The 22,657-nt window shown below is 42.1% G+C and overlaps 3 protein-coding genes across 6 annotated transcripts; 1 reads left to right on the top strand and 2 right to left on the bottom strand.

Moving 5' to 3' along the window:
* Positions 1-1,408: 1,408 nt before the first annotated feature.
* LOC131132230 (dynamin-1-like protein) lies at positions 1,409-11,121 on the bottom strand. 3 transcript variants are annotated; one of them, XM_058077666.1, is made up of 19 exons: positions 10,898-11,121; positions 9,937-10,078; positions 9,575-9,621; positions 9,429-9,500; positions 9,140-9,226; positions 8,635-8,797; positions 8,446-8,566; positions 8,135-8,266; positions 6,681-6,887; positions 6,406-6,526; positions 6,165-6,320; positions 6,010-6,099; positions 5,449-5,541; positions 5,256-5,309; positions 3,548-3,610; positions 3,179-3,310; positions 2,424-2,533; positions 2,057-2,216; positions 1,409-1,977 (listed from the first exon to the last, which is right to left on the bottom strand). In XM_058077666.1, the coding sequence occupies exons 1-19, from the start codon at positions 10,997-10,999 to the stop codon at positions 1,921-1,923; spliced, it is 2,109 nt and encodes a 702-aa protein (XP_057933649.1). In that variant the 5' UTR covers positions 11,000-11,121; the 3' UTR covers positions 1,409-1,920. The 3 variants fall into 3 exon arrangements, with proteins under 3 accessions (XP_057933649.1, XP_057933651.1, XP_057933650.1); XM_058077668.1 differs by lacking the exon at positions 10,898-11,121 and adding an exon at positions 9,800-9,828 and having other exon boundaries at positions 9,937-10,081; XM_058077667.1 differs by lacking the exon at positions 3,548-3,610 and having other exon boundaries at positions 10,898-11,120.
* A 103-nt stretch (positions 11,122-11,224) lies between these two features.
* On the top strand, positions 11,225-12,795 carry stmp1 (short transmembrane mitochondrial protein 1). Its single transcript, XM_058077669.1, has 3 exons — positions 11,225-11,391; positions 11,599-11,652; positions 12,337-12,795. Exons 1-3 carry the CDS (start codon positions 11,377-11,379, stop codon positions 12,406-12,408), a joined length of 141 nt encoding a protein of 46 aa, XP_057933652.1. The 5' UTR covers positions 11,225-11,376; the 3' UTR covers positions 12,409-12,795.
* A 99-nt stretch (positions 12,796-12,894) lies between these two features.
* Positions 12,895-22,516, bottom strand: dhx57 (DEAH (Asp-Glu-Ala-Asp/His) box polypeptide 57). 2 transcript variants are annotated; one of them, XR_009130327.1, is made up of 24 exons: positions 21,930-22,516; positions 21,097-21,273; positions 20,692-20,958; positions 20,419-20,616; positions 19,528-20,351; positions 18,857-18,999; positions 18,671-18,792; positions 18,299-18,494; positions 18,106-18,230; positions 17,895-18,028; positions 17,768-17,822; positions 17,492-17,700; positions 17,308-17,424; positions 17,132-17,228; positions 16,405-16,578; positions 16,135-16,335; positions 15,753-16,029; positions 15,583-15,678; positions 15,291-15,512; positions 14,564-14,638; positions 14,348-14,482; positions 14,083-14,283; positions 13,270-14,011; positions 12,896-13,144 (listed from the first exon to the last, which is right to left on the bottom strand). XR_009130327.1 is itself a non-coding variant. In XM_058077665.1 (23 exons), the coding sequence occupies exons 2-23, from the start codon at positions 21,267-21,269 to the stop codon at positions 13,868-13,870; spliced, it is 4,185 nt and encodes a 1,394-aa protein (XP_057933648.1). In that variant the 5' UTR covers positions 21,270-21,273; positions 21,930-22,516; the 3' UTR covers positions 12,895-13,867. The 2 variants fall into 2 exon arrangements, 1 of the variants encoding a protein (XP_057933648.1); XM_058077665.1 differs by having other exon boundaries at positions 12,895-14,011.
* Between the last annotated feature and the right edge of the window lie 141 nt (positions 22,517-22,657).

Below are 22,657 nucleotides of genomic sequence, written 5' to 3'. Positions count from 1 at the left end.
AATGAAATACTTTGGAAAGATTGGGCGGGCCGTATTCAAACACTTGGCGGGCCAGATGTGGCCCCCGGGCCGTAGTTTGCCCACCCCTGTACTAACCCCTTACGTATTTTGTCTAAAATCACAGCCCTCAAGCTCTGGCATTTTATGCCATTTTTGGATGATTCTGGAGCCCCTGTTGAGCGTGTGTGAGGTTTTCCTTGTTTTTTGACCAGGAAAGTGCATAAGAAGGAAGATGAAAAAATTGAAAAAAACGACATATTAACCCCTTATGTTTTTTTGTAAAAAATCACCGCCCTCAAACTCTGGCATTTTATGCGTGTGAAGTTTTCCTTGTTTTTTGACCAGAAAAGTGCATAAGAAGATGAAAAAAAAACGACACGACATGTTTTTTTGTCAAAAATCACCGCCCTCAATCAAAACAAAACAAATTTTTTGGATGCTTCTGGAGCCTCTGTTGAGCGTGTGTGAGGTTCCCCCCTTTTTTTTGGATGCTTCTGGAGCCTCTGTTGAGCGTGTGTGAGGTTCCCCCCTTTTTTTGTGACCAGAAAAGTGCAATAGGAGCATGTTGAAAAATATGAAAAAAAAATGACATACTAACTCCTTACGTTTTTTTGTAAAAAATCACAGCCGTCAAACTCTGGAATTTTATGCCATTTTTGGATGATTCTGGGGCCCCTGTTGAGTGTGTGTGAGGTTTCCTTTGTTTTTTGACCAGGAAAGTGCATTAGGAGCAAGATGAAAAAATGAAAAAAAAAAACGACATACTAACCCCTTACGTTTTTTGTCAAAAATCACCGCCCTCAAACTCTGGCATTTTATGCCATTTTTGGATGCTTCTGGGGGCCCCTGTCGAGAGTGTGTGAGGTTCCCCCACCCCCCTTTTTTTTTTTTTTTTACCAGAAAAGTGCATAAGAAGGACGTTGAAAAAATGAAAAAAAAACGACATACTAACCCCTTATGTTTTTTGTCAAAAATCACGGCCCTCAGACTCTGGCGTTTTATGCCATTTTTGGATGCTTCTGGGGCCCCTGTTTAGTGTGCGTGAGCTTTATTTTCGTTTTTTTTCAGCTTGCTTATAGTGCACTTACCTGCTCTGGAATGGAGTGGTAACATCCCACATCCTCATCAGGGGTCCCAGCAGGAGCCAAAAAATGTATGGTTTTATATCCTAAGTATGTATGTATGTATGTATGTATGGTTTTATATCTTATGTATTTGTGTATGGTTTTATATCCTATGTTTGTATGTATGTATGGTTTTATATCTTATGTATGTATGTATGGGTTTATATAATACGTATGCATGTACATATGTACTGCTATAACTAGTGGAATGATTCTGCCCCCTTGTGGTAAGAGATGGTTAAATAGTAAAAAAAAAAAAAAAAACTTCCAGAAAAATGAAAGGCTTTGCCGTTGCATGAGAATGTATTGTATAGCTTAACTTAACATGATTGGTTTTTAAATATATGCTAAAACAAACATGTACAGTACAACTGGTTCGTATGGGCGGTCAACATCAGCTCTCAGTCTGTCAAACGTCTTGAAGTCTCAGCTCAGCACCAATCAGGCGACGGAGGCGGGGCCAATACTTGTGTGTGGGCGTGGTCACATTGGTGGCAGTACCAAATGTTAAGTGCAGCAGTTAACAAGACCTGTCCCCGTGAGCACAAGGCAAAGCATCCTAAATTTCGCACTCGCCGCTTGTAAACAAACATTCACGCAAACCGCTAGCATGCACGCAAAGTACATAAACATTTACAGTGTGGACAATGGAGCGACACACAAGAAGCGGCCATGTTTGTCCATATGACTTCTACCCCTAAATGGAGGAGAGTATTTGTTCCTTATCGCATGTTAAATATGTCCGTTGACGTTGACAATTCGATTTTCATCTGGAAGGTACTTTCATGTGAAGAGTTCACCACAGGTGCGTCTCTCTGATCTCCGCGATCACCTGGCTCGCTCTCTGTAGCGCCTGCAGCCCAAAAAAAAACACTAAGGCTCAGCTGGGTTGTTGATGCATCAGGGAGGCGGTCATACTTGGGTGACTTTACCTGGAGCATGTCGGCCGCCTCCTTGCGGCGCTGGGCCATGTCCTCCGACTCGGTCAGCAGGTCGTTAAGGAGGCCCGATTTATAGAGCTGCCCCACCAGCTCACTCTGGAGACTGTCCTTCACGTGGTTGACCAGGAAGTGCATCACCGCCTTGGGCACACTGCGGGTGAACAGATGGAGCAGATGGTTGACGTGGGGTGGGGGGGCTCGCATTTGACCCAGTCAGCAGACGCTTTAAATGCCGTGGCTATGCAAGTGTGCGGTGTCAATTAAAAAGGGGTGCTTTAATGAGCTCTCCGGGGAACTAGATGACATTTGGAAAGATGTTTGGAGCATGAGCGGCGATTGGGGCCATTTATCTTCTTACCTGTCCTGGATGTTCTTGCGCACAATGAGGAAGTAAGACTTGATGAGGCGTTCGATGACCTCACAGTCCCGCTGCTCACGTGACGACAGCTTCCTGGCAACCGGCACCGGCTACAAGTTAAGGAAATGTAGTTAATATGCAGTCATCACAATAGAATACAATTAGAATTAGAATAGGAATAGAAATAGAAATAGGAATAAGAAAAGGAATAAGAAAAGGAATAGGAATATAAATATAAATATAAATATAAATATAAATATAAATATAAATATAAATATAAATATAAATATAAATATAAATATAAATATAAATATAAATATGAATATGAATATGAATATAAATATGAATATGAATATGAATAGGATTGGAAATAGAAATAGAAAATAGGAATAGAAATAGGAATAGGATTAGAAATAGAAATAGGATTAGAAATAAGATTAGGAATAGAAATAGGATGAGGAATAGGAATTGAATAAAATAGAAATAGAAATAGAAATAGGAATAGAAATAGAAATAGGATTAGGAATAGAATAGAATAAAATAGAAATAGGATTAGGAATAGGAATAGAAATAGGAATAGAAATAGGAATAGAAATAGGAATAGAAATAGGAATAGAAATAGGAATAGAAATAGGAATAGGAATAGAAATAGAAATAGGAATAGAAATAGGAATAGGAATAGAAATAGAAATAGGAATAGAAAAGAATATAGCCATTCATTCCCACACACACACACAAGAGTGCAGACAAGTTACCACATCCAGCAGGTTGACGGCTCCTTTAAGGGGGCTTCCGGGCCCCGAGCCTGGGCCTTCCTCTCCTTTCTTGAGCATCCCCCTCCAGGTGCCCGTGCCTTCCTGATCGCCTTGAGGCCCTGCTGCTGGCGCCTGGAGACAAAAGGAGGCTGGATCATGTTGCGGTTCAAGGAATCCACTGTGGGATCCTTTGGATGAGGGGAAAAAATGGAGCAATGCACAAAAAATACAGATGCAGAGGTTGGGGGGGGGAAATGCAGGAAGGTCAGACTGGAGGAAAAGCAACATTTGTTAGTGCAGGTTCACATAGCGTCGCGTAGCATCCACAGCATAGCAAAGCAAGGCCAGCTGCCAGCAAACTGTGCCCACCTTGGCACCGTCTGTGTCTGCTCCAGATGCAGGGGGCTCGCCAGCCGGGCCTTTGCCAAGAGACTGAGAAGAGGAATGATGTTAGGGAAGAGAAAGAGAAAATGTGCTGTTCGGTTCGGTTCCTTTAAGGGAGGGCTGTCCAAACTGACCGTACCGTGATGAATGAATTTCCCATTCAATATTAATACATGAAATATATTCGTAGTAATGGCATAGAAAACCTGTTTACAATCCTCTAAATAGGGTTTTTAACATTATTAGAGCTCTCCAGACATGAAATAACACCCCTATAGTCACTTTTACATATGTATTACCTGATATAATAGATTTAGTCAGAGGAAACAATACATAAATGAGAGGCTAACATGTTAGCAGTTCCTTCTTGTTGTTTATCTGGACAACACGTGGTGGCTATTGTCTCAGTAAGCTTTAAATTGCTTTACACTCAAAGTACACAATACAGTCGACATAATCAGTGTAAACAAGACATTTAAGATGTCAAAATAAAAACTCCTGCTCGTGTGTGTCACAGTAAATGTGTTCCCAGGGAACCTTAGTGGCGGGTAGACAGATGTGTGGAAGACAGGAAGTGACGTAAGAGGTTCAGAGTTGCGGTTTAGCGTGCAGTAGGTTTTACATTTTCTAAACCAACCCAAACATCACTCCTTTACTATCACAGTTATTCCAAGATTACTTCCTTAATAAATGGCCGCTGTTTTGTGGTTGACTGTGGACTATTATTGCTCAAAATATATTGAAAGTCAGGTCATACAGTATTGTGACCACTAGGTGTCAGTAATCTTACATTGATGAGACATGACATTAGATTAGACATGGAGATAGCCATGGCATGTCCAACATGAAGTGGTAAGTTCTTGGTTTCTTACATAATCCTCCTTCCCTACTGTTTGAAACCCTTTCTTTAGAATAAAGTTGAGGATAACGAGTTAGCTCGGTGGCATGCTATGCTTACAGTGGCGGCCATCTCTTGTCCCCAATGATCCCGTCACCCACGCATTACATTCGAGCAATGTCTTGTAAACTATGAATAATAAGAGTGTAAAGATGACTATAGGGGTGTTATTTCATGTATATAGGGCTCTAATATTGACTTTAAAAATGTATTTACAAAGTCATAAACAAGTTTTCTATGAAAATATTTTGTTTATCAATATTTAATCCTTCGTCGCAGAAATTCACTTATTACGGTCAGGGCTGGAAACCATAAACGATAAACGAGGGCCAACTTTTTTTTAGATTTATATAAAGAAAATGCCTGTATGTCAGCTTTGTTTTATGGGTGCACTTTGCAATAAAAAATATTTTTTAAACAAATTTTCAACTTTTTTCTTGTAATATTATTTATTACCATAATATTTTGACTATCGTAAAATTATCACTTTTACTCAATCAAATTTTCCTAAACTTACAAGTTTATTCTATGTTTTGTTTTGTTTCTCACATGACAGCTGGAAAATAAATTTCAACTTTATGCTATTTTTTTTCCTCTTAATATTATGACTTCATTCTTTCAATATTTTTTTTATTCTTGCTTTTTTACTTTTAAAATGTACCATAAACAGTCCCTGGGCTGCCGTTTGAACAGCCCTGCTCTATGCCCTAAATCTTTAGGGTCTGCTCCATCTGCACCCCTTCTGGACACCAAATTTGGACTTTTTTGTTGCTAAACTACCAGCACCAAACATACCTTCTCTCTGGGCACCGCAGTGGGCAACTCTCTCATCCTGTTTCTTCTTTGCTCCTACAAACACACATTCCACACAAAGCATTGACACCTCCCATGTTACTTGTAGGAAACAAACATGCAGTAGCAACACGTTTTACTGCATTGATGCACTTGGTTAACAAAATGTGTATTTGCTTGCAAAGCACACACCTACCTCAATGTTGTTGTTCATGACCCCGCAGGCGTCTGCAAAGTCTGGGTGTTTTGTGTTAATGTAGGCCAGCTCTATTGCAACCAAGTTGTGGACCTAACGGAGGGGAAAGTGTTGACAGCTGAGCATTCTAACAAATAATGATTGCTTTAATGTTATTAATAGTGAAAACAAAATGTGTGATTTATTCCAATAAGTCCTACTCAATCTTATTTTAGCAAAGCTGCAGTGATGCAGGGATGTTAATGTACAATGTAGGATGTACATGCATCCAAGTGTCTCAAATCGATCGAACATTTCCAGACCACCCTCAATTATCACCCTCTTGGCTATGTAATAGAAAGGGCGGGGATAACCCAAATGGTAGCAACTCGGAGAGAAGAAGAAGAGCCATCGCTATAGTAATGGACTTGGGACAGTACTACACCTCAGGAAGTGTAAAATGTATGTATTGAAGTGTACTTGGATTTGGGACACAGCCTTCATTTAGCAGATGAGGCAGTTTTACTTCCTGTCTCCTTTTAGGTGGCAAACTGGTCATGTCAGACTGACTATAGCTGGTACCATCTCATTGGTGATGGGCAGTCTCTTTCTCAGGAGGGAGGTGACCACTTCCACGATGGCCTCGTGGAGTTTCGGGAACCTCTGCAGCTCCTGCAGGGATGAGTCGGTATCAGTAGACGTGTCAGAATAGGAGATGCGGACTGAATGATGATTACCTGCGTGCTGTAGTTGCTGCAGTGCTGGATGATCCGCTGCATCTCCTCGTGCACCAGCTCCACGCAGCGCAGACTGGGCTCCTCCAGGCGCTTCACCTGCTTCTTCACGAGGAGTTCGAAGGAAACCTCGGGCACAAAGAGAGACGGGCGAGGGCCCTGATGCAGCATAGCGAGGGGAGAGATTAGTCATTCACGAGTTATGTAAATAATAGAAAATCATGGATTGTCAAACGGCACTCACGGTTGCATTCCTTATGGCTGTTAGGATGTCTATGGTGCTGAGGCCTCCCAGAGGGTCCACACACTCCAACGTTCTACCAAAGGTCTCATGGAATATGTAACATATTCGGGCTCCCCCACACCTGACAAGCAGCAGCGAGGGGTTATTAGCGGACTCACCTGTCAAGCGTTAACTTCACACAAGTAGAACGTGCCAAAACTGACAAGCTGGTCTAAATTATTAAATGATAAAAGCGCTTCTGAACGTCTCAACGGCGCCACCGTGTGGACACTCACAACTCTGCCGTCTCGATGTATTTGGCCGTGCCCTCAATGGTGTTGCAGTACTCTGTGGCAAACTTGGTGATGAGCTGGAGCAAGGTGGCGCTTTGATCCTCCACGGGTTCGCCGTAGCTGCTGAGCAGGGACTGGTACTGAGCGGCCAGGACATTGATCCGTGTCTTGAGCTCCGGCAGACAGTCGCGGATGTGATGCATCAGTAGCCTGACATTAGGAGAAGGGAAAGGGCACAGCTTCTGTTGTACTCCAGATATGCCAAACCAGTCTCAGGTCAAGCTCCTTTGTGTGCATTATCTGTGACTATGCTACAAAACATGTAAATATTTATATACGCAGTTCATAGTTATGAACCATTTCAAAACTGTGATCATGGGTAAGAATTTCCGGGATTATACGATAGTCGTAAATTATTACTTCACATTTACCAACATACTATGACTCTGAAATATTGAGTAAAGACCTTCTGAGATTTCCGATGGTTTGACAAGCGAATTCCTTTATAGCTTGTGAATGGCTTCTGCTAAAGAAGCTTCCGTTTCCTCACTGAGTCATGAGCGACACAGTATTTAAACGTTTAGTAGTTCAGAAGTATAGGAGATGTCACGAGATTGGAACATGTTCGTAAATTAGCCACATCGTTGTGTCAGCCACAGGATTGAGTTGAAGAAAAAAAGTAGCGGCTGATACACCGGAAATGATGCCATTTACTTGTTATTCATATTGGTAATGGTAATGGTTTTATTTCATTTGAACATGCATCAGATTACAATTGAGTGCATCACATAATCAGTTCATAGTTCCACATGTCCAAAAGGAGTAGGAAGAAGCAAAGCTTATTAAATCCTACCCCTCCATCTGGTACTTTTACAATCTGTTACATTTGTTCACTTCCTGCTTTCCATAATACAGTTCAAGGTTTTTTTTTTGGTTTTGTTTTTTTAATAATGTACCTCGTACCGAAGTACGAGGTGATATGACCATACAATGACATAATGGGTACCATAGTAAGTGTCAATATAGTGATATATATACATATATAGCACATCATGACTGGTTGAAGACTCTTCATCCTTGTATTTAGCAAACATCAACTGCTTGTATTGTTTCTTGAATTGGCTCATCGTTGTGCATTGTTTGAGGTCCTTACTCAATCCATTCCATAGTTTGATTCCACATACTGAAATGCTATGGCTTATGACGTAGTCCTAGCATAGAAGTGTTTCAAATTTAGTTCTCCTAAATATTTCTCCTCTCTTGTAGAGAAGTATTGGATGACATTTTTAGGTAATTGGTTGTTTTTAGCCTTATGCATTATTTTAGCTGTTTGAAGATGAACTATATCAGCAAGTTTAAGTATTTGTGATTTTAGAAATAAGGAGTTAGTATATTAACTCCTATAATATAGTATATTAACTTTAAATACCACCCTTAATAAATTGTTATTGCATTACCTGTTGAGGGTCCTGGCCAGGTATTTGGTCCCGTTCCTGTTAGCCAGAGAGGGATATTTCTTCTGCAGGAAAGCATGTTCATCCCGGATAGCGTCAGCGACTGACTTCTTATTGTTGATGTCTAACTGGCTCCTACAAACACATACCATTCACAGACAGTATTACATTTTTCATACACTGTACAGTCATTCATATTTAATGCTACATGAATAATAGATCTATACTTTGATTACATTACAGAATAAATAAACAATACATATTGATCCATGTATCTAGAGTGAAGTCTTAACACGTGCATGGAGGCTACGAACCTGTTGACCACTCCTATGAGTCCCAGTTTGACAGGAATGACTCGGCCCATCAGCACATCCATCGCATCAGTGCCAGCGTCCATCAGGTCTAGTTTGGTCACCACTGCTAGCGTCCTCCTTCCTGGAGGGACAAGTATGTGTCAGCATTCATGCATAATTTGTAAAGGGAAGTGCAGTTTGGGTCTTTACCATCAGGGTCGACTTCCCGGGCTACCTTGAGGGCCTCTGACGTGGCCATGTCGGTGTTGGCGGCGGTGACGGCTAAAATGATGCAGTTTGGGTTGGAGATGTGCTTCAGGATGAGATCTCTGATCTGGATCTCGATGTCTTTAGGCTGATCGCCCACAGGCACCTGCAAAACAGATCTTCTTACAAAAAAAAAGGTGCAGCACAAGACCAATTTGCAGCTAGAACCAATTCTTTTTATTTGTAATGTTAGTTGTAATGTTAAGAAGAAAAAGTGGAAATGGTGACTATTGAATGACACTGCGATGTGGGCTGTTTTTTTCTCTCTTTAAATTTAACTGCTATGCAAATGTTGAACTACATTGAATAGGGTTTAAACAAAACTGCCCAGCATTCTTGTATCCTGTATGTGACCCTCAATGGAAATCATTTGGAAATCATTTGGACCCCTGTCTTACATTCATTCATTATAAAAAAAAAAAAACCTAATGGGGATTTACCACGCTACCTTGGTGATACCCGGCAGGTCCACTAGGGTGAGGTTGACAACGTGAGGAGAGAATATCTTCAGATGAATGGGCTCGTCACTGATGCCCTGCAGAGAACATAAAATACCTTTTACATTTTTATCCAAAACGACAAAACAACAAGCCAATACTTGAAACCCATTGCCAGCTCTGCTACAAGGATTGCCTTCAGTAGGTCTATGAACACAAATCAACTTAAATAGTATGGAAAATATAAAACAGGTGACAAAGCTTCCAAAATGACAGGCAGGCAGACAGGCAGAGTCTCACCTTATTATTCCCTGACACTCGCTCTGTTTCTGCTTCTATTTCTTGCCTAATTTCATCAAAATCTGTGTAGATCTGCAACAAAACCAAAAAACAACTCATGAGTTGTTATGTTAGCATGTGTTTAATATTTTCCAGTCATTTATTACCTTATTTTTGGTGTGCAGAAACTTCCCCCACTCTTCGCCTTCTCTGCCTGCATGACACAAGAAAATATTTAAGAAAGAATATACAAGAATATATTTAATATTTAAGAAAGGTATTCGAAAGGGCGACTACTCTGTGCGGGATGCTGAACCACATCCACTAAAAAGCAGCGAGAAAATGCAATGAAAAAAGGAGCCGAACTACAAAGCTAATCCTGGTTCATGCACCTTCATGGAGCGTTTTCATACTCTGCAATCTGCAAGTGATTAGACAGCAACAGAAAAAAGAAGTGTGTGACATGGTCTAAATGTACATCTGGTGGTGACAAAGCATGCATAGGAAAGATGGCAATTTCAGTGCCTACCGCTGTCCTCATTTTTACGGGCATCTCCAGGTTCGACGTGGACCAGCTGGAGGATGAGAGGTCGCCTGGTGACAATGCCAGTCCCACGGGGGAGCAGGTCTCTGCCCACTAGGCTCTCTAGGACAGAACTCTTTCCACTGCTCTGGAGGTGAGAAAACAGTTACATGAAAAATCTACTTTACATTGAAAGAAATCTCACAGCACACCAGAAAACAAAAAAGGTCACACACACTTTTGTAGCAATGGCACATACAGGTTAGTTATTATAAATTTGTAGGGATGCGTACCAAAACCAGTGCCGGCATAGTATGTTAGTAACTGGACAGTTAGCAAAGTCACATGTCCAATGACTAAATACAGAACAAATAACAAATACACTACATAATAATAAAGGACTAAATTATGGTAAATCATATCAGAAACTGTGGTTTCTCACATATTGCGATGCTAAAGGTCTTACGTCTTGTTCAGGCATATGATGAGGTAACATTTCTCCTCTCTCTGTCTCTCTCTAAAAAACGTTGTACTTTAAGGGAGCGTATTGTTGTTTTCTTCATGATTGTATCTGTTTCAGAATGTACGAGAAAGGTGAATTTTAATGTTTTGAATTTTAGGAGATTTATGAGAGAAGGTTTGTGTGTTCTCTATTATGCTTCATGTAGTTACACACGGTAACAAATAAATGTCAAATCAAGGCAAAGACCAGGGCTAAATTCACCTGTCTTTGATGATAGCAGTGACCTATTTTGGCTAACAGGGTGTTGGTAGCATCCTTAAAATAGCACTGATTGAAGGTTATGATTCAAGGGTTGACACTTAAGTAGTTACGATGTCATAAAATGTTCTTTTGTTTAAAATAAATCAGAACGAGTGAGGTTCATTGACTTAATTGCTAATTATGACTAAGTAGCAGAAAATGCTGCAATCTATGGTTAGTTAGCATGACAGCCGTTTACTGTACCTGCGTCCCCACCACAGCAATCTGCGGGAGTTGGATAATATCCGCCCCAACTGTGTTGAACACATCCTGGAGCTTGTTTATAACAGGAATAAGCGCCTCCATGCCTTCAGTTTTATCCGCAAAAAAAAACAATCACCGGCTATTTTCAGGATGGAGCCAAAGTCATTCAATGTCTCACCGTCGCCACCATTGCGACACTCGCTATAATGACAGACGTTTCGGCGTGATGGGAGTTGTAGTTCTCAAGGAAGACTCCACAGAGGCCAATGCAGCGAAAAGGACTACAAAACGTCAACTCTGAAAACAATGCGATGATACGTTTCTTCGTTTCAACTCTCGCGCATGCGTGAACATTTTGTTGATAACAGCCTAGCTTTGACAGACGTACTGTAGCTAGTTTGTGCGGTTAGCCTCAAAGCTTTAAGTTAAAATTAATTATCTTAAGAAGACTGTCATCGCAAAACCTTTAATATTGCACTATGCTACAGTTCTTGGTGAGTAAAACGAACTTTCATCGACGTTTTAGTTAGAAGATGTCTGTTTCCGCTAGCATAGTTTAACAACTAAAAGCTCAACAGTGCTACATGGTCAGCATACACTCTAAAGCTTTTGTTACGGAGACGGACCGTTTTTGAAATGTTACATAACATTAATAGAAGACCAACTGCCTTGAAATAGTGTGATAAATGTTTGTGTTTTAGGCTGGATTCACCTTGGGCAACGTTGTGGGGATGTACCTCGCTCAGAACTATGATGTAAGTAATTCACGTTGTTTTTTAAACCAAACATGCATTCACATAGAATACTATACTATTATTTGTACACCGAAGTCAGTTATTTATTTGAAATAACCGACTAAATAATTAAATGTTAATTATTTTATATAAATTATTTAATAATTCTAATGTAGAAAATAGTCATTAGTGATTGAACTGTCAATTTACTTATATCACCCCCGAGTCAAATTTCCCCCCTGCGTATATGTTAGCAAATTTTCTGCCCAGGCCAATGAAGATAGATATATAGATATAGATATAGATATAAAAGACAGCAAAAATCCATACGTTTTTATTTGCAGGCATTCCAATGCACCGAATCAGCTGTGTGTAGTGTGTGGGGAAAAGTTTGTCATTTTGGATTAAAGTTTAGTTTTAAACTCTCCACGCTGCCATTCCCATCCAATTACTCCTACAAGGACTTTTGGCACAGGGTGCTGCATTTGTCACCCACATATGAAATTATCTTTGTTCACACATTGGTAGATGACAATAGTATTAGATGACTATGAGGTATAAGTGTGGAACACACTTTTTTTTTTAACCCCCGCCCACTCTCAAAAAAAAAAAACTATCCAGGTTGGGGACCATTTCTCTATTGTAACAGAACAATGGGGAGCTCAATGTCTTTTTGTCTGCTTTGCACTTTTTATTGTCCTTTAGGTTCCAAACATTGCCAAAAAATTTGAGGCTTTCAAGAAAGACGTGGAGGCCAAGAAGAAGCCACCCGAGTGAGCACCGCGGATGATATTTCAGCAACATAATGCACTCTGCAGAGGATTTATTTATTTTACAGGGTTGTGGAACAAGTGTACATTTGTATGGGAATTACTGACAGTGCCTGAAACAGTGTTTCATTTTTAGCTATATTTCTATGCCTGCTGGGTTCAAATTCCTTTTTCCAATTCCAGTGTGTTAGCATTTGCTAGCATTGTCTGACAATTATGATTATTACAATATTAGAACATATTCAGCTTTCAATTAGGTTTCTGTTCTTTACTTTAAAGTGACTCATGAGGAATACAAATTAATGCTACACAATGCTGTGTGGCACATTCTGTCTGCACTTGTAGGACTGGTTGAATCAGAATAAATCCCTTCACTACTCAGTGGAAAAACTTACTTTTGCTTTTTCCGTTTTTTACCCTTTTTTCTCTTGTCTTTCGACCAGCCAAACCCTCTGAACTCCAAGCAGGCGGCTGCATTGTGAGCTATGTAGTACACGTTCTGCATGGCCGCTGGCCTGAGGATGTCCACATCTTTTTTGGTGACTTTGTCAACAGAAGACCTCTTTGTGGCTGTTTTTGAATTCCCAGTCTTCTTAGCGGGTTTGGAGCTGTGGGATCTTGATTTTGTGGATTTAGAGGTCTTTAAAGAAGACACATTGTCAGCTCATTTGTGATCAGTTGTGTCACATACACAAACCCTTACCATAGTGAGAGGTGACGTGCACTTCCTTGAATCAGTCCATCTGTTAAATGATACATTCTTTAGTATGTTTCAATAATCCCAATATTAAATAGTGCCTTGGCTTCTAAATCTTTACAAAAGCACATTTTAAGATGATACATTCTATCCAAATATAAAAGAGCTTACCAAGTTGTTTGTGCAAGATGAAATGGCGACAGGAAAAGATTCAACTGGCTCCTGGTTTGTTGACACCCGTTGTCATAGGAACAGAACAGCCAGGCTGGCTTGAATAAGAAAAGGTCTGACTCTCCCACAAGCCTATCAAAGACATAACTAGGACGTGGAAATGCAAAACTGCAGCCTTTTAATTGAAAGTCTTTGGCAACTCCCTGATTCAAAGAGCCCTTGGAGTCCCGTTGTGTTGGTTGACATCATTGTAACATTTAAATACATTCAATTCATGTTAAATATGTGGAAACCATGCAGACTCAATTGGATCACTAGAAAATATATTCTTTGTAACACATGCATAGTTGTTTTTATCTATAAACATTTGTACAGCATCTCTGTAGCAGTGAGACCCGTGACAGAGGACCTGACTTAGTATGAATTTGAACATGCAAGTCTATATTAATAATAATAATAAGCTGAACTTCTAGCAGGGTGCCAGGCTATTGCCTGAAACAATGTGCCTCAGGTCATTTCATTTAAGGACCACCATACTTATAGTGCACAGAGCATAAGAAGCAGAAAATGAAAAGAAGCACAGTTTGAAGCAACGGAATTACTGCGTAGACACAAGGTTGACGATCATGCGGATGATGCGGGAGCCGCGTGGGCAGCTGCACAAGTCCATGCTAGGGTTTTTGATCTTGTCCTCCAGTAGGCAGTCCAGTTCCCACCGAAGCTCTTTCACCAATTCAGCCACCTATGCATCAGACACACAGGGACATCATCAAACACAGGCGAGCAAATAAACAAGCAAATAAACCTCCAGACCTGGTGAGAATCGGCAGCAAATCGTATCCATCCATCGTCAAGGGAGATGACAAACTGGCCCTTGTGCAGCTCCACGTTGACCTGCCCGCCTCCAAAGAGCACCAGAGCGTAGACAGACACCATGCTGCAGTCCCGGATGAAGACCCGGCTGGTTTTCACCTTCTCCAGGTAAACCAGGTAGGGGCTGGCATACTGCCGCACCTGCAGTACATATGCTTTGTCATATACAAGACTACATTTATGCATATTTCATCATCTCACCCACCGTGTAGTTGATGGACGAGGGGTGAACATGGACGCATCCATCACTCTTGGTCATGAAGCGTAGCTCGTTGGTCTTAGGGGGCATCTTTACCGCTCCCTTGACGCTCAACTTATAGATCCCCTGAGGAGATTGGACCTGGTGCGGCAAATTAAACATAACATTATTGATGGAGAATTTATTTTAATACTGAAAGGAAATAAGGAAATAAGCATGCACCTGCACAACATTAGGATAGAGGGCAGCACAGAGAAGAGCAGATATCAGATGGATGTTGTCAGCGTTCAGATTTGCCTGGAAAAGAGCAGAAGTATGATGTGTTTATGCCTTGAAAAGGTGCCATATTATATTATTTTTTACTATCTTAAATACATCTGAGCAGTTGTATTGGAAGTGTGTTGGCCAAAATCTCGCCTTGATGCTAAATTCAGACATTTTAAAAGTGTGTATCACAGCCCCTACTGGTAGCACGTTGATTTGTGTGCCTTTAACACTAAAGAGTTGTATTTGTCTACACCTCTCTCTGCCTCCAAGAAGCGCTATTGTGCACTTTATCCACAATTTACATACAATGTAATAGATGCCATATATCACAGACAACAATATAACATTAAATAGTGGGACAGGATGACATGTAAGCTACAGTGCTAACATTACAGTCACATTTTAACAGCAACATCATGCTGTTTTTTTTATCTTCTTCCCATTTTCACGCCTATGTTGTCAAAGCTGTAGTCCGTACATTGGTGGGTGTATACACGGGGCCGGCTTATCGAGCTACAGGCTCCATAAAGGAGGTTATTCCTTCATGATGTTATGAAAACCCAGAGCAAACTAGTGAGGGAGAAGATATATCGTCCTCATATTTGGTGCTCATAAACATACATATATTAGACCCCTTAACATAAACAAAAGCAGTGGAAGTATGAGTGTATAAAAGTGGTACCTCAGGGCCAGTGGCCTCCTGAATCCCATCAGAACCATTGGAGCACAGCCGCTCAATCACTCTGGACCTCAGCCTGTCTTTGATGAAGCCGATGTCAGACAGCAGCTCGGCAAACTGCCTCTTCAGACAAGCTATTTCCTGCAAGACGCGTGAAGACAGGAAGTTTTCCCGGCAGTAGCGGAAGCCGGCACTATTGCCTGCTTTTTTAGCATCGCACCAGCCCTAAAAGATGACAACATATTCATTATAAGCAGAGTGAAAAATCATCTGGCATTTCTCTTTAGATCTGCACCTTATATGCTTGCAGCAGGGCCAGATGGTCACTACTGGCCACCGCAAAGGCCAGTTTCCTCTCGTTGGCCTCCTCACGTTTGTCCCATGGAGACACCTTGGCAATACAGATGAAAGCATCACATGCAATGCTCCATAGTAATACAAACATGGCTTCTAAACCGGTCTTACAAAAGGTGACTTGAAGGCCAAACTGGCGGCGATGGTGAGTGCTGGGTCGAGGCAGCGGAAGATGGCGCCAAACAACATAAGCTTGCCCACGCGCACGTCCACAGGCAGGCGGGCCAGGTGGTAGCCCAGCGGGGTGAGCTTCTCCTCAGCGGTTAGAGCACCCAGGTCCTGCAGGCGCTGCTTGGCCACATCTAAGCTTCCGGTGGCTGGCGGCTCGATAAGGCGAGAGAAGACTGACTCCAGCGTCTGCTCTCCAAACATATCCAGGATCTTGATGCTGTTAAGAGGAGAAGAACAGCTCAGAATCTCATTACGCAAATGTACACAAAAGCAGGGTTTCCAAGCTATTTTTGGTGCACAAAGAGAAAACAGATGGATCTACCGGAGGCAGAGCTGCTCCAGAGGAACTCTTTGGATCTCAGGCAGCTGTTGAGGTACCAGATGGTGATGGAAGCAGTGGCTGGTGAAGAGGTGAAAGCAGAGTCCGGGCCGCACGCGACCTGCCCTGCCCTTCCTCTGAAGCGCATTGGCCCGAGACACCCAGGATTCCTCTAAGCTCTCCATGCTTTTTGATGCATCGTACCTGAAAAGGGCACCGGTAAACTTCCAACGTACGCTCACAGGTGACAGGTTTGCACGTGCCAAAGCCTACCTTTTTTCTTTCATCTTGCCAGAGTCGATGACGCACACTACATCGTCAATGGTTACAGAGGTCTCAGCAATGTTAGTGGAGATGATGATCTTTGTGACGCCCTCAGGCGGGTGGCTGAAAACAGCCTGCTGCTCCTCATTGGACAGACTGGAGTGAAGTGGGTACACCACACAGCTGATGTCGGGGACAAAGACACACACACACCGAAAGTCATTATGGATAAAGTTATTTTTTAACTTTGGAATGCATGGGAATGTGTAAAGGAAATGTAGCTGATGTTGCCCTCATGGTTTATTTATTAAAAAGTACTGTATAGTGCACAACACAACGTCAATCAGAACCAATGTTGTAATAGCGTTAAACCAGCAATACCGTTTAATGAGAAACAAGAGCGGCTGTGTAGCAACATTTTAAAGCGCATGCAGAGGTAGACAATGCTGCTGAATGTTCACTCATAATGCTGTGATTGTCATCTTGTGGAATTAATTAAAAAACAGTTGAACCAGTGCTAATTAGAGACTATAGACTGTATAAGTGTATTTTGAGACAACAGGAGACTCAAGCAGTTAACTGAATTATTAAGTGGAGCAATTGCGGTACAAAAAAATAAAAAATAAAATACCACATGGCGTGTTGTAACATTCAAGATATACACACATTTTTCTTATAGAAAATATATTTGCACAAATTTAGTTAGACTCGATGCTAGAAAAAAGTGGATCCCTACCTGCTTGTGTACCTGTTGTTGAACTTCCTGTTTGACTGGAGCTGCTCATAGAGCATCTTAATTTCAGCAAGGCCGGGAAGAAACACAAGCACTGCACCTGGAGTAAACACAAGAACCATGAAATGAAGCATACAATAATCCACATTAAACCTGTGCAATATTGCTGTGTTTCTCACTGTCAGGGGAGTCATCTTTGCTATCTAAAATCCACTCCAGCAGACTCTCAATCAGATCCATGTTGATCTTGTCCAGGTCCATTGCAGCAATCGTCTTTAGCACAGATGTTTTACAATCTGCATTAACAACAAAAAAACTATGAAGCAAATTGTAGCTATTTCACAATCATTTATGGTATTTTACCTCTGTATCTGATGGACAGTTCCTGAAGACTAAGCCTCTGGTCCGGGACAGAGTCTTTGACAACGTCTTTATTAGAAAAAGACATAAAGTTCCACATATCGTCTCCCAAGGTGTCTACTATGTTCTTTGGCTCTCCTTTTCTTCCTTGCCCACTCGTGGAGTTCTGCTTCCCTGAGCGCATGTAAGGACTCCCATCCTCGATTGTGTATCTTAAGATATGGATTGGAGACATTTGCAACACTTCTATTCTGATGCCTTTCACTAGGAGGCACTTACCGGGTAAAAGAGATGGCGTCCTCAAGAAAAAACTGAGTGACGGGGTATGTGTGACCTGCACAGAGGTAGAAATGGTCACTGAGCGATCAGAACATATTCTAAGTGGATTCTGCATCAAATGTATTACCTGGTATGTGTACAGTTGGACAGTTGTAGAAATATTCAGAGAAGAGGCCGGCATTTAACGTTGCACTCATGAGAATAACCTTCAAGTCCGGTCTATGAAGAATTAAGTCTTTGAGCACCAACAAGAGGAAGTCACTAGAACATTCAAAAACAGGAACCAGTGAGGCACATGTAAACACAAATAAGGCAAATTCTTGCTTGGCTTGGCTGACCTTTCTTCTGTGCGCTCGTGTACCTCATCTACAATGACGTGGGTGACACCTTGAAGGTCCATGTCGCCTTCCAGCCTTCTCAGCAACACACCCGTGGTGCAGTAAAGCAGCCTGGTGGCAGACGTCTGACAGGAGGGAGAAATGAGCGTGGAACAGGAAATTCATTTACTAAAAATACCGTGTGTGGGCATACCCTGACACTCTCCAGGCGGATCTGGTAGCCCACAGAGTTACCCAGACTCTCCGCACGCTCCTGCGACACCCGCTGGGCCACAGAGATGGCGCAAATGCGGCGCGGCTGAGTGCAGATGATGTTTGCCACCTTGTTCGCCGGACCACTCAGAGAAGCATCCAGGATGAACTGGGGGATCTGAGTAGTCTTGCCGCAACTGGAGACAAATGAGAAAACATGAATTAGATCCATAGTACCATTTACATATATATTAGATATATTACATAAAATTAAAATTTAAAAATTTTAATTATATCGAATTACATAAAAAACATTATATTAAAAATACATTTTTAAAAAGCTATCATATTGTGGCTATATTGACTGACCCACCCTGTCATCCCGCTGACGACCAACACTTGACACTCATTCAACAGATCGAGGATGTTGTCTTTTTCATTCCAAGCTGGCAGCTTCATTCTCTCTTCCAGCATGGACTTGAACCGCTTGGATGACTGTAGAGTAAGTGCACAAAAAAAAATGACGCAGTGCATTAAAACTGACAACCATTCTCTGTACCTGTTTCCTCTGGAAGTCCCTGCAAAGTTTGCCATTTTCTTCAAGTAGGTTGGGATTAGTGGCCACCTTCTTCTTAAGTTGTCGCTCCTCCTCGATGGGAAGAGCGTTATTATCTTCTTCGTGCTCTTCTGCTTCTCCAGTCCCTGTTACACAAAATAATCATGGAAGTTGGACACATGCAAACTTAGCTCCCTTGTGAACCCATTCAGTGCATAGCAAAGCAAAGACGCCTCCTCTAACCCTTAATATTCATTCATTCATTTTCTACCGCTTTTTCCTCACGAGGGTCACGGGGGTGCTGGAGCCTATTCCAGCTGTCTTCAGGCGAGAGGCGGGGTACACCCTGGACTGGTCGCCAGCCAATCACAGGGCACATATAGACAAACAACCATTCACACTCACACTCACTCAATTTGGAGTCAATTTGGAGTCAATTTGGAGTCGCCAATTAACCTAGCATGTTTTTGGAATGTGGGAGGAAACCGGAGTACCCGGAGAAAACCCACGCATGCACGGGGAGAACATGAAAACTCCACACAGAGATGGCCAAGGGTGGGATTAACCCCTAACAATTACCAATAAAAAAATGTGCAAACATAGTGGAGCACATTGTGACTTCATGCAAAGGGGAAAAAACACTAACCACTAAAGGTATATCTAAAACAACTCACGGTCTACTACTGGAGTGGTCCTTCTCATGGGACAGATGCTTTCCTCCAAAGCGTTGCTCCTCACATTCCTCACTGGCAGAGATGGGGAGGGAGCCACCACAACAGGCGGCGGCGTACTGTATTTGTGATGAGGGGTGTCCAGCAACGCCCGCATGGTGTCCTCGTCCTCGCACAAGCTGACGAGAGTGTAAACGACAGGTTCGCCCTTCTGGGCGGCGGACAGCGCCTGTGTGAACAACACCTCCGTCACGGTGAGCCTCCCCGCGGCTCCGATGTACTCGTCGTTGGTGCTGAAGGCGACGACCGGTGCTTGAGCTGGGTAACGGTTTCCTTTGGGGAAGCGGACCTCCAGTTCATACTCCGGGGGGGAGAAGCTGCTGATTCCAGGCTGAGCTGGTCCCTGCAAGTCCTGTGAAGCTTGGACTGGAGTTTGGTGTTTGAACTTGCATTTACTGCCGTACCTGCAGCCTTTGCCTTTTAAATAGAACTGGCAGACTTTTTCAGAAGATCGCCCTTTAGGCTGATTCTTGCTGTAATTTGCGCTAATGCTTTCAGACAGAAATAATGGATCGAGGGTTATTACCCACACTGAGTTGGCAATGCGCTCATTGAAACGGTCACCGAAAATAGCCGCCAGTGCCAGAGCTTCCTCCTGCCTCTGGTTCAAACACTCCTCCATGGACATTCCTTCCAGGACTTGAGTGAAAGCTTCCTGATTGTGGCACTCGGCGTAAACTTGATAGAGGAGCTTCTCCAATGTTGCTCCAAATTCCCCTCCTCCTGACTCCAGCGCCTGCTTGCTGCGCTCCCTATCAAAGCCATACCTAGAAAGGTAGGCGGAGGTTAAAGGTCAAATTCATCAAATACCCAAATACCAATGTGCATCATCACCTGCAGAGTTTGCCAATAGCAAATAAGGAGACGACAGGCTCAGGAGGAGGACGTTCATGGTCAGATTCATAGTCTGGGCTCTCTGCTCTCTCCACAGGCTCAGCATTGGTGGCCCAAAACTGGCCATCCGTACGGTAGTCCAGCTCATCGTGTTCTTCCTCTTCTTCTTCCACTTTTAAATCATCTGATCCCGTCTCACTGAGAGATATATGCTAGGGTTGGTTAGAAGGATTTGAGAAACATAAAAAAAGAACATTTGAGAAAAATACTCACTCATACTGTTCGTCAAAGTCACGGGTCCGCAGATCCCACAGCAGCTCCTTGAGAAGTTCCTGGTTCTTGTTAGTCATTAAGATCTTCTGCATTGGCATGCTGCTCGTCTCTGCTCTGCTGCTGTCACCCGCCTTTGGGTACGTTGGGTTCTTTGCCAACGATTTCGGGAGAAAAGCTCTGCTGCTGCTGTCTCGATCTCTGCCTCCCCGTCCGCGATTCCCATTCCAGCCACTTGCACCGGCAGTGCCACCTCGTCCTTTGGCAGGTCTGCAGCAAAACCCCGGTTAATACATCTTTTTTAAATTAATTTCCCAAACTTTATTGACCAAGACACATATACATGACAAAAATCTTCCACCCCACAACAAGTGGCGACACAGTGGTTTGGGAATCATTGGTCTTTACCTGCTTGACGGAGGAGGTCCAAAATCAAGACTGAAGTCGTAGTCATCATCCAAACAGCAACCTGCTCCTTTTCTGCCGCCACCGCCTCCTCCTCCTCGACCTCCACCACCTCTTGGCTTGTTAAATTTCCCTCCTCCTCTGTTGGGCTTGCCCCCTTTTTTCCTGGCACTCATTTCTCTGTGAATAAATGCATAAACAGGCAAAAGGGGCAAATTAGGTAACATTAATTTTTCTATTTATATCTTATATTTTTGTATTCTAGTACAGACGCTAATGACTATTTTGTACTAATTAATTGTATTTACTGAAAAATTTGTTTTTTGATAAGCCATATTTTTCCCTCTAGGAGAGAATAGATAGATAGACTTCCTTTATTGTCATTACACAATATCCCAGCAGTGAAATTGCCAATGAAATGTTGTTGCCTGGCCACCGCATAATAATAAATAACAATAATAATAATGTGGTGAATAAATAGATGACATCAAATATGAATAACAATGTACAGCGTAAACAGTAAATAAAATGGGAACAGTAATTGCTGAAACACGGAGAAGGGATAGGACTAAATAAACTTTGACTCTTCCTACTCCTTTGCAGACATGTTCCTCAATGTAAGTTTGATGAGCATTATTTTAAATAAATAAACCATAACCAACTCGCACCACAGCAGACCCTAATGGCCTCCGGACATAGATCAAATATGATTCTCCCTGAAAAATCAAGATTTAAATGTTTTTAATGTGTTAGAATATTCTCGACATTAAGCAAACCACCTCAGACGCAAGATCATCATGACTTTTGACACATCTCATTGCTCTAAGATCACTCACCTCCAATCAAAGTCCCGTAATCAGATAGTAGACATCCAGCAATGTTAATGGAGATAAAGGCTACTCTTGTACAGGCGGCAGCATCCAGTGTAGAGTGGCTCATAGCTGTGGGCCTCCTTGTTGTGAGGTACTTTTTAAAGCTTGGACCGTGCGAGCAACGCGATGGTGGCTGCTGACACACAGCCCTAAAGGCTACAATTATGCAACTGAGCGTGTGTGTGTGGCACAACTACCCAACCAGGGCGACGTGTCCACTTAGGTACATGCCCGCCTGACTGTCAGTGTGATGTTGTGTGAAGAAAATAAACTCGTTTGGAATAAAGTGTACAAAAAAAGTGTGAGTTCAAGTTGTCTCTACAAAGATCAGATCAGGCTAACGTTAGCTAGCTTAAGAGCCGCCAAGCTATTGCTACAACAAGTAAACAAGTGGAAGCGTTCTCACTGTCCAAGTCGAAACAACTGGTTTCTAAAAAACACCCGAGGATAATAACAAAGTGTAAATATAAAGTTTAAATATCGTCATAAAGTAAACTTTACAAACGAAAGGCAGCTGCGGGGAGCCAGGTGCATGCTCCTCGTTCATTGGTCAAAACTCGGAGTTCAACGTTTCACTTCCGGTTGTTAAAAATGTAAATAAAATATGAAGTACTGTATTGTATTTTTTAAATCAACATTTTTTATTTATATTTTTATTTATAATTATTTATATAATACCACCTAATGATTGT

Source organism: Doryrhamphus excisus, chromosome 7 (genome assembly GCF_030265055.1).
Source record: "Doryrhamphus excisus isolate RoL2022-K1 chromosome 7, RoL_Dexc_1.0, whole genome shotgun sequence".
Classification (NCBI taxonomy): domain Eukaryota; kingdom Metazoa; phylum Chordata; class Actinopteri; order Syngnathiformes; family Syngnathidae; genus Doryrhamphus; species Doryrhamphus excisus.
The sequence above is the reverse complement of the archived record's forward strand: the minus strand, read 5'-3'. Positions and strand labels throughout refer to the sequence as shown.

Coding starts and splice junctions, on each gene's coding strand:
- LOC131132230 (XM_058077666.1), bottom strand. CDS start 10,999: ATGGAGGCGCTTATTCCTGTTATAAACAAGCTCCAGGATGTGTTCAAC. Junction 9,501..9,574: donor TTCTGCACACCAAAAATAAG/GTAATAAATGAC, acceptor GTTTTGTTGCAG/ATCTACACAGATTTTGATGA. Junction 3,311..3,547: donor CAGACACAGACGGTGCCAAG/GTGGGCACAGTT, acceptor TTTTGTCTCCAG/GCGCCAGCAGCAGGGCCTCA.
- stmp1 (XM_058077669.1), top strand. Junction 11,653..12,336: donor ACCTCGCTCAGAACTATGAT/GTAAGTAATTCA, acceptor ATTGTCCTTTAG/GTTCCAAACATTGCCAAAAA.
- dhx57 (XM_058077665.1), bottom strand. CDS start 21,269: ATGAGTGCCAGGAAAAAAGGGGGCAAGCCCAACAGAGGAGGAGGGAAA. Junction 20,959..21,096: donor GGACCTCCTCCGTCAAGCAG/GTAAAGACCAAT, acceptor GTTTTGCTGCAG/ACCTGCCAAAGGACGAGGTG. Junction 20,352..20,418: donor GCTATTGGCAAACTCTGCAG/GTGATGATGCAC, acceptor CTACCTTTCTAG/GTATGGCTTTGATAGGGAGC.